This window comes from Paroedura picta, chromosome 3 (assembly GCF_049243985.1).
Source record: "Paroedura picta isolate Pp20150507F chromosome 3, Ppicta_v3.0, whole genome shotgun sequence".
Classification (NCBI taxonomy): Eukaryota; Metazoa; Chordata; class Lepidosauria; order Squamata; family Gekkonidae; genus Paroedura; species Paroedura picta.
The window spans coordinates 148,145,707-148,156,843 of NC_135371.1; the positions used below are offsets into that span (position 1 = coordinate 148,145,707).

The 11,137-nt window shown below is 47.1% G+C and overlaps 1 protein-coding gene across 1 annotated transcript; it reads right to left on the reverse strand.

The window, feature by feature from the left end:
- Window positions 1-9,753: 9,753 nt before the first annotated feature.
- LOC143831345 (uncharacterized) lies at window positions 9,754-10,799 on the reverse strand. The gene has a single exon (XM_077324357.1). The coding sequence runs from the start codon at window positions 10,662-10,664 to the stop codon at window positions 9,816-9,818; it is 849 nt and encodes a 282-aa protein (XP_077180472.1). The 5' UTR covers window positions 10,665-10,799; the 3' UTR covers window positions 9,754-9,815.
- Window positions 10,800-11,137: the final 338 nt, after the last annotated feature.

The following is an 11,137-nucleotide window of genomic DNA, read 5'->3' on the forward strand; positions in this document are numbered from 1 at the left end:
CACCCCACATCTCCAAAAGGCCAGGCCAGGTAGGTACAGTCATGGGTAGGCTGTCTCCTTCCCACCCCCCACATCTCACAAAGGCCAGGCTGAGTGGGGAAGGCTGCTGGATCCCCCCAGGCCCTCTGAGGAGGGGGAGAGTGGAGCAAAGCAAAGAACACTCTGATGGCTAGCTGCAGGGCCATGGGGAGATGTTGTGAGGCTAGGTCCTGTAAGTTAGGACTCCTCAGAGGAAAAGCCTTGCCAGGAACTCCCAGGTTCATCCTAGCCTCAGCTGGATGAGAGCTTAGCCCAGCCAGATGTCCAACAGGCAGAGAGCTCTGACCAGCAGGAAGGAATGGAACTGCAGACAAACCAGGGCTTAGATTCCAATGTTGTTATAGCAGCTTGCAGTCTTGTCAGCTCACTTGGCTCACCTGAGCCAATTAAACAATGTGCTGGAAGAGAGCTCCAGTCTAAAGTGTACCATACCATGTTAACAAAACAGTTGCTGACTGCAGAAGACTGTGAGTCCTCACAGAGTAAGGTCTGAGAGGCTGCTGACAGCCTATCATAACTTGAGGCTGGGAGGCCTGGGGTGTGTGCACAACCTGTGACCTGCCCCTTCTGCTGATGCGCTTGGACTGTCTGAACGAACTCTTGACTCACTGGACTGGGTTAAGACATTCATTGCATTCTGTTTGTTCCTCGGCATTCTGTTTTTGAAATACTGATTCTCTCTGCCTTCCTGTCTGTGCTTCCTTCCAGCAAAGAGCTGAAATCTGAGACCAACACATGGGGCAAAAGAATCACCTGGTTTCCCTTCTTTGCCTTGGGGAGATAGAGAGTGGGAAGAGGTTGAGGATGGGGCAACTTACCAACAGAAGGGCACTTCTTCCACCCAGCAAGCAGCAGGAAAAGGAGGACAAATAAGCCTCATTGGAAGAGTGCTGTCTCCCTGTTGGTGGCACACCCCCAGGGAAAGCCAATCAAGTAGGGAGTGAGTTATCTGCATACAGTTTGAACTGATTGGCTCTCATTGGGAGATTGCTCTCTCATTGATAGCACACTCCCAGGGAGGGCCAATCAGGTAGGGAGTAAGTTGTCTACATACAATTTGAACTGATTAGCCCTCATTGGGAGCTTGCTCTTTCCCGATTGGCAACAACCCCCCCCCCAGAGAGGGCCAATCAGGTAGGGAGTGAGATGTCAACTTGAGCTTTATTATGTTTAGTGAAGTGATTATTTTATATAAAATCCACACAGTGGTTCCAGGAAGGAGTGTTTTATAACCTTGGAGAAGTCCCAGTTTGCAGAAAAAACATAGTTACAAGTGGCTGTTACAGTTTCATTTCTGAGGATTTTGTTAATTGTGTAGTGGCTCCAGTTGTTGTTCTGTGTTAGGTGAAAGTTGGCTGTTTAACGAACTGTTTTTAAGATCAGGTGCAGGATAGCACTTGGAAATCTTTTGTTAGTTTGTTCTGTAAAAAGTGTGTTACAGTATGAAATATATTTAAAATAATTCTTTTAAAAAAGCACCCAAATCATACAAGCAACATCTTCTCTAAGAAAAGCATGCCACTGAGATCTCATAGGATCACTTTGTGAGGGGTTAGTAGCCATTTGGGGGATTGCTAGGCACCCCCCCCCCCCGAGAACATTGCCAAAGATTCCAAGCCTCTGTGAGAGTCAGTATGGGTGTGTGGAGGGGGAGACTAAAAAGGTAAAAGGGAAGAAGGGGAGCTAAAGTTTGACACAGAGAGGTAAAAACTGGGAAGAGGGAAAAGTGAAAAGTGAAAGATAAAGACAAGGGAGGGGAGCAAAATGTTGGAGAGAAGATATGAGGAGAGAGAGACTAAGGGTGGGAGAAATAGAACAAGGTAGGTAGCTTAGTGAGACAGATGGAAAGAAGAGGGGTTGTCGTGGGGAGGGAAAGCAGAATTTGGGGGAAGAGATTAGCAGAGGTGGAAGCCATTGCCTTCTTCTGCCTAGCAGCCCCAGTCTTCTGTGGTACCTCCCCCCCTCCAAGTACTGACTGTGGTCAACTCTTCTTAGTTCCCCAGCTCTGGAAGCTTAGACCAAATTGAGTTATTCAAGCTACTAAAACCAAACACATAATTAAAACAATGAACACCAGAGTTAAAGTGTATGCAAAAACATAAAAACAAGAAGTAAAACTTAGGGAAGGAAGGAGGGACCACTGAGGGAATGCCCAAACAAAACAAGTATACACCTGCTGACAGAAGATGGAAAAAGGATTGGACAGATGGGTCGTCTTGGGTAGAGAATTCTAAAGTTTGTTCCACGACCAGGAAGTTCTCCTGGATTGCCAAACTCCTAACCTCAGATGGCGAGGGCACCTGAAACAGGGCCTCAGAAGATAACCCTAGGGGCTGGGTAGGTTCAATAACATAGTAGGTGGTCCTCTGGGTATGTTGTTCTGAAGCCACATAGGGCTTCAAATACCTGCACCTTGAATTGTGCTAAGAAACAGATGTGGCTTGAGACAAGATTAGAGAGATATGGTCCTTACAACCCACTCCAGTTAACATCCTGGCTGCAGCAACCTGCACCAATTAAAATGTCTAAACATGTCTCAAGGGCAGCGTCATTGCAGTAATCTAATCTGATTTGGGCATGTACTACAATGGGCAGATCTTTTCTGCCCAGGAAAGGCTGCAGCTGGCTGACCAATTGAAGCTGGCAAAAGGCGATCTTGGCCACAGCGGCCACCTGGTTAACCTAACCTGCAGTAGGTCTGGGTCCAAGAACAGCCACAGACCACAGACCTGTTCCTTCGAGGTGACTGCAAGCCATCCAGAACCTTCTGTTTACCAGTAGCTCTTCCATCTAGTTGGGATTTAATTTTGGTGCATCTACTCCAAAACTGCCTCCGGACACCATTAAGGTCTCTACAGTCTCCCTGGGATCCACCCCAAGTGCAAGCTACTGCTGAATGTCATTGGCAGGTTAATGACAACACAGGCCAGCTCCCCATATGACTTCACTTAGTGGTTTCAAGTACATGTGAATGAGCATAAGGGGACAAAATGGAACCTCGTGGGACTCCACAGACGAAAGGGCAAGGGGCTGAGCAGCAGTCTCCTAGCTCCGCTTTTGGAAACATACCCTCCAGGAAGGACTGAAACCATGGCAAAACAATGTCCATCCCAGCCTGAATAACCATTCCAGAAGGATATCAGGATCAACTCTGAAAGCCACTGAGAGGTCTAGGAGAATCAACACAGTCATTTTTTCATTCCTGAGAATCAGGATAGACAGGAGCACCAGCCATGTCAAAAGGAAATCTTCTAGAGCCACCATCTGTCTGTCTCTGGGGTTGGATTATTTTAATAAGTTTTCCTCTATCCCACAAACATTCATAGAATCATAGAGTTGGAAGGGGACCACCTAGTCCAATGCCATGATAAATGCAGGATCAGCCTAAAGCATCCATGGTAATGATCTGTCCGGCCGCTGCTTGAAGACTGTCAGTGAGGGGGAGCTCTCCACTTCCCTAGGCAGCCTATTTGAATGCTGAACTACTCTGACTGTACCCCCCTCTCCCCAGCATCTATCTGGGAGCATTCTACTCTGAGTTGAAAGCCATTATTGTGGGTCTTATCCTCTGCTGCCAACAGGAACCTTTCCCTGCCCTCTTCTGATAACCTTCACATGCTTAAAGACAGTAATCATGTCCCCTCACAACCTCCTCTTCTCCAGGCTGAACATTCCCAAGTCTCTCAGCCTTTTCTGGTTGGGCTTTGTCCCCAGGCCCCGGATCATCCATGCCACTCTCCTCTGCACCCTCTCAATTTTGTCCACATTCTTTTTGAAGTGAGGCCTCCAGAACTGCACACAATATTCCAGGTACCGCCTGACCAATGCAGTATACAGCAGGACTACGACATCCTGCTATTTTGATGTGATGCCTCTGTTGATACAGCTCAAAACTACATTTTCCTTTTTTTTTTTTAACTGCTGCAGATAGTGAATTAGGGCATGATCTCTTATTCTCTTCTGTCCCTTCCCAACAAACGGCAAAGTAAAGACACACCCACAGCTAATACTCGCTATATGGAAATGTGGACCCACATCTTCCCTGGGAAACAGACAGACACAAATCTGAGCCACCTGTCGCTTGGATCTGAGCAGAAGCGTCACATCTTGTTGACTGGCATCTCTCCCTGGCTGCGGATGAACTGCAGATGCAGAATGACTCTTGCCCTTGATCCCTGTCATCCATGCGCTTCCATGGGTGGGCAATTAGCTCCTCTTATCCTGTCCTTTTATTACGAGGAAAGGAACTGAAGCAGCTTTATGGCTTAGAGGGGTTAACTCAGGGAGTGGTGTGCTATAATCCATTCCCTTTGGGCTCAGCAGGTTCTAAGTGGGTTATGTCACATTGGAGACCTTTTCTAAGGTTAAGGTGGGTATACTCCTTTTCCTGCATATATAGGCATAGGGTGCTGATAGCCATCTCTGCATCACCTACGCTTATCAATAGACCAGATGCTGCTTCACATGTTCATTATTCATTACCAGAAAACAGCATAATTCACAGAAAACAGTATAATACATACCAGTAATGAAACAGCTGAATTGCAAAACTGGCAAACAATACAAGACACAGTATAACATATAAAGGTAAAGGTATCCCCTGTGCAAGCACCGGGTCATGTCTGACCCTTGGGGTGACGCCCTCTAGCGTTTTCATGGCAGACTCAATACGGAGTGGTTTGCCAGTGCCTTCCCCAGTCACTACCGTTTACCCCCCAGCAAGCTAGGTACTCATTTTACCAACCTCGGAAGGATGGAAGGCTGAGTCAACCTTGAGCCGGCTGCTGGGATCGAAGTCCCAGCCTCATGGGCAAAGCTTTCAGACTGCATGTCTGCTGCCTTACCACTCTGCGCCACAAGAGGCTCTTGTATACAAGGAACAAAGAAATAAAAACTGACTAAAGATAGTAAACAGCCTTATTGTGTATTATAAATATGTCCTCCTGAGCTGTTCCAAAACACTTTTGAGTTAGAAAGCTGTGGAATGTAAAAGGATGGACCAGATCAGAGAATCCCAGAGCCTGAAGTCTGAACATAGGTCATTGACATATTGCTTCAGGCAGCAAAGAGCTGCTCTATTTTGCAAATTTCTCTGTCCATATTTCTCCTTTTCCAACACCGCCCCCTTCTGGCCTCTGTTTTACAAATAGCCTTTCCCCACAACCATTACATCTCTCCTTTCTAGATCCAGCCACTACCACTACACATAAAATACAACCTTCTCATGAAACACTTGAGTGCTATCTTGGCATCCAGTTTGGCTGTCACTGGGTTGGGGGAATGTGGGAACACAATGGTTATAATCTTCCAGCAATTATATGTGCGCTCTCTCTCTCTCTCTCTCTCTCTCTCTCTCTCAGATATATTTGGATACTTAAATTTGGTGACTGGAGGCAAGACAGATCTTTTTACAAACCTGAAAAGCACCCTAGGTTTGCAGAAAAACGTGAAATCTAACAAAAATACACTGGGTAGGTAAAAAAATTCAAAAATGATAAAAGGAGTGCCTGTAGCTTTAAGCAACGAATTCCCTTAGTGGCTATTGCTAAGCAACCATAGCATTCCAAGCTTGTTTCTCACATAAAAGTAATAGGGTGTAGATCCCTTTCCAGCCCCATTTTGACCTTTGAGTAACAACTCATTTGGGCTAAGCCAGGCTAGAAATTGGGAAATTCCTGGAGATTTTGTGATGAAGTCTGAGAAGTGCAGGGTTGGGGGGTGGTGCAGGGAGGCCTCAGTATGGTATAATGCCACAGATACCTTTTCCACACCTCACTGTTGCTGCTGTTTCCCGGCAGGCAGAATCCCCTGCTGATGCTCCAGTTTTGCAGCATCCCTTCTGCAAAAGGGCATTCATCTGGGGGATTATTTTTTCTTGAATTCAGATCTGACCTTCCCTACATGTTCTGCATTTCCTTTGAAAAAGGGGTATGTGGCCATGTCATCATGTGCTTCGTCAATGATAGAATCTCCTTTTTTGCACATGTGCAATAATGCAACATCATAACATTGTAAAAAAAAGGCTGGAAGTATTGTGGGGAGCAGCATGGTTGCTGGCATTTCAAAGGTGCCCTGCTCCTTCTTAGTCAGCAACAATGAAAATAGTTGGGTGATCATCGAACTGGATGCATCAATAACTGAAGCATGCTAAATGTGTCCACATGTACTTTGGCAGTGATGGAGCCTCCCTGGTTCTACATATGTAGTGATGTTATGACATCATAAACATGATTTAAAAAAACAAAACACACTGAAAGTGATAGAAGCACATGACATCCAAACCTCCCCCCCTCCCCCCTCCCCCCTCCCCCCTCCCCCCCAAAAAAAAGAACAAAGGAAAGAAAAGGAACTTCATGAAAGGGGTAATTGCATGGAGAAGGCTATGTGAAATCTCACTGCCTGCTTTGCCCCAACATTATAACATTGCTGTATTATAATGCATGAAAAAATGGCATAGTAATGCAATCAAGATTATGTTTGCTCAGGGGACAACTGGGGGTGGGCGGGAAGGCAGTAGAGGAGATGAATACGTGATGCTGACGACACAAAATGGCAGCAAGGTGGGAAGCCAAATTTGAATTCAGGAGTTTCTTCCTGGAAAACTGCCAGTTAAGATCTAAAGGGGGAAAAACATTGCTGCAAAGGAGGATTTGGAAACTGGGGGGGGGGTAAAGATGCATGAGATTCAGACCTACTCCTGCGCAAGCAAAAAATTGGTGCAGAAAGTTTTGCACTGTTTGATTCTTTAGGAACACTGACGCAGGCGTTTGTTCGTGCCTGGAAATAGAGTTCACTCTCCCAAGCAACCATTTAGAGTCCGAGGTCTGGAGTTCAGCTGTAATTCTGGGGGATCTCCATTTCTCACCAGGAGTTTTTCAGCACTAGGCATGGTAGCACCCTTAGGGGAACTTGATGCCACCTCTCTTGCCTGACTCAAGTAGAGCTGGCTGCTTGCTACTGTTCAATAGCAGCCAGCCCTGAAAAGCCAGTGTGGCTTAACAGGAAAGCACTTCAGGGCAGGGTCTGCGAGACCCAGGTTCAGATCCCTACCTTGTTGTGGAAGCTTACTGGGTGCTTTTGGACCAGGCACATGCTTTCAGCCTGATCTAACTCACAGGGTTGTTGTGTGGCTAAAAAGAAGAGAACAAAGTCATCTTCTTTGGTCCCCACTGTGGAGAAAAGTGGGGTATAAATGAAGTGAATAAAGGGTAATATAGCTGAAGGTGGGAGACAAATAAAAGGTAGGCTGGCGAATGGCTGAGAAGGAGATGATGCCTGGAGAGGATATGGAGGTTGCTTTCAACTGCAGTTTTGGTACCACATTGCATTGCTTTTCCCAGCTCTGCTGTGGATTCCCCAACCTTGTCTTGCTTTGGTACAGCCTTTCCTGAAAGAGCCCACCAAAAGTTGGCTTGGGTAAAGTATGGAGTGGAAGATGCATATCCTCCCTCCCCATCTGGCCTATCTGGCGCCATCTCTCCTCCTGCCCACCATTTCCCCTCTTCTAGTGGGTGGGCCTTTTGCCAGTTCAAAATCATTGGTTGTAGATAGGTGTTCATCGCATTGAAGCACTATAGCGATATGGCTGCTGCTACTTTTTCAGGACTGAAAGGCTGCTGAGGGTGGGGATGGGGAGCAGCCGTGGGAGACGCGGGGAATTGCTCTGTGTGGAATCTCTGTCTGCAGTGATAATGAGAGGATGGCAGAGAACTGTACCCAAGAAAAAAGGAACCCTGGGGGATTTTGTAAAGGAATGCATATCAAAAGAAGTATCCTAGGGATTGTAGCTACTAGTGGGTTGGAGGCAGGCATTTGGGGCACTTGCACACAGCCACTAAATAATGCACTTTCAATCCACTTTCAATGGGAAGGAAATTTCCATGAATGCCCCCTTCCTGCTACAGACCCTGTGATTTGCCTCTCCTGCTGTTCTGGAGGGTCCCCTGTTCGCCAGGAGCAGCATTTCTGGGAGATCAGTGGGACGCAGTGGGAGGGGGGAGGCAAGAAGGTTCTGTTCCACTGACAGGTGTCTTGCACGAGTGGAAAAATTAGTCCAACCCACTGTAGGCAATCACACAATATCAAGGACTCAGGAGCAGCCGGCACCCTTAGCTAGTCTTTTACTAGTAATTGCAGCGCTAACAAAGGGACTGCAGTGTCACTGTGGATTAAGCCCACATAGGTTTGTACACAGTTGCTGCCTGATATATTGATTTAGCCTTTCAGCCCGTTCATCCTGAGCAGGTAAGCGTCCTTTAGAACGTGAAGCAGAATGAAAGTGCAGTGGTTTTAGAGAGCAGGTTTCTCATAGTGGCCAATGGGCTGCTCTGTACTTCACACCTACGGATGTCACACAGTGTCCAACAATGTACTTCACATATTTTTGCCCTGCCCTTCCTCCAAGGAGGTCAGGGCGGCATTCCTCGTGGTCACCTCCTTTATTTTATCCTCACAACAACTCTGGGGAGTAGAACATGCCTGGAGAAAAAAAAATGCCCTTCAAAAGAAACTTAATGAGATGTTCGTTACCAGAGGATTTTATTTATCTCCATGCCCCAAAAAGCTTCCGCTGCCCCTTCCCAGACTGCAAGTCTCCAGTAAAGGGACTGTACCTTTTTCTCCAGGCTCGTCATCACCCACAACAACCTTATTGTCACTCAGGCAGTTCCATGGCAGATAAATGATTCACACCTGCCTCTCCCAGAGTCTAGTCTGACACTCTGAGGGTTATGTGCTAGAGAGTCAAAAGTGAGGCTCCCCTTCCCAATATTCAGTTCCTCCTAAAGGATAAGAAAGGCACAAGAAAGTGCTTTGAATGTGTACTCCTTAACTATTAAATCACACGTGATATAAGAAACAAAACCATCATAGTGCCGATTTATAGGGTTGTGCATTGCATCTGTAAGCTGCTTAGATATGGTTAAGTCCTGTAGGAAACAAGACCACTACTTAAGCAGAAAGATAAAACATACATTGACTTCCTCGCATCTGGTCTTCTAGTGGCTGATCAAGAGTCCCCTCCCCGCCCACGATTCTTGCTCTTCTGACATTGGCAAGAGTCCGGCGAAGCCACAAGGTGGAGTTGGTTGACCACAAACCTCCTCAAGCAGCTGTTTGTTCCTAACACCATTCTCATGGTAAGCTTGCAAGGGCTTCATGCTAGTCGGTACCTCTTTCTTCTGGAGCCACATCTTCTGATTTAGGGGTACAATGCAAATCAGTGGCAGGGGGAATGGGCTCTGCAAATCAGTGGCAGGGGGAATGTCAGGGGGAATCAGTGGCAGGGGGAATGGGCCCTTGGGGCTAATGGAAGCATTCCCCCAGCACCAGTGTCATGGGCTCCCCGCATGGGAGTGAGCGAGGCCCCTTAGAAGCGCACCTGGGAGGATTTTCCTCTATCTGATCCTTTTCTCTACTGCAGTCCAGTAATGAGTTACTTCTATGCTAAGGGAAGTTCACTGGTTCTGTGTCCCCTCTGGGTAAACTGTCTCGAATTTAGTTAACATACCTATGCACAGTTGGGCATCTGTCTGACCTGTTTGTTTTGGGTTTCCTGTCCAGGTTGGGTTCCCCGTCCTCCGGGCAGATGCCATATTGTCACAGCCTACTTACGTTACCGCGCTGATGTCATGGCACAACAGATCATTGGATTGTGGTGTTGAGCTCGTAATCTATCAGGCTGGGAGTAAATGTAAGCAGACTGAGGTCAGCCCGAAGATTCATGAGTGAATTTATTTAATGAATTCCACTTTACTGCACGTTTCACCTTCCTTGAATCAAAACTCATCCTCAGTTCCCTGCTCGTCTTCTGATGTGCCTGGATCTTCCTCCCCTTCATCCAAAGAATCTTCACTGTGCTGGTTATTCCAAATCATGGTGAAATTCATGTTCTGCCGAGCGGGTGCAGTGTTGTAGTGCACTCCGTTGGCAAAGAGGCATTGTCCCAAGTTCCAGCAAATGACATAATACACAGCAACCAGCCAGAGAACCAGTCCTGTGAGGGAACTCGCAAGAATTATACGGGTGGCTGGCCCTATGCATTCCTGTATGCCCAGTTTGTACCAAGGTGCTGGAAACAATTGCTTGAAGAAATTTCTCATATCCCAGCTCATCTCCTTCGGAAGTACCTTTCGATGATTCTGGATGGGGCTGTGGCGCCTCCTCCGTTGGGGTGCCTTGTTTTGAACGAGCAGTGCGGTCTTTACTGTTTCTACTGTGTGGTTGTCTTCCACGTTCCACTTGGGTTCCAAGCTCCTGTTCTTGTTGAGGCTCTTCTTTAACTCCCTGGAGACATCAGGACGGCCGATTTGCCGGAGAGCTCGGGCCAGCCGATCCCAATCGACAGCACCTCTTTCCATCTCCAGCCAATGGTGTAGGGATTCTTTGCACTGGGCCATGCTAGAGATTTCTTGCCATTGGCTTGAAGGGAACAGATCCTTCTCCAGCGATTCTTTGGCATCTTTCTGGGGAATGGCAATCCGAATGTAGAGCTCATGACATTCCTCTGGGTTCAGGAGCTCAGAGATACAGTCTAACGTGGTGGCTTCTGGACTAATAACTGCCATATTTATATAGGAAGTATGTGTGGCCAGTAAAAAAAGAGTGACCTCCATTAGCACCAACATGGTGGAAAAGTTGGGACTGCAGCCCTGGATCAAGATTAGCTCTAATCTCCTGCATTTAGCACTCCGGCTACTGGCCTAGTCATGCTGCCTGGCTCTCTGGCCCTTTGTTCCCTGCCCCTGTGCTCTCCACTCTGGGCTCCTATGAGGTCAACGAGACCTCATCACATGAGCTCACAGCTCCTGCTCAAAGCTTACAGGACCTTTCACTCTGTCTTCCTTGGGCTATGGCTGAGCAAATATTCCCATTTCATTTCTTTGTACAGTTTGTTTACAAACTGGTTCTCTGCGGTGTAGAATCCTTTTGTGGGATCATCTGCATGGTGTACACAGGTACTTTTATTATACGCAGTCTGTACCCACAGTGTATGCACTGTGTGGATAAAGCAGAAATAAAGCAGCACATGGGTTGGCTTGCGCAAGAAAGGAGCAAAATTGAAATGGGGACTTATAGGGGAGAAACAGCCAGGATGAGG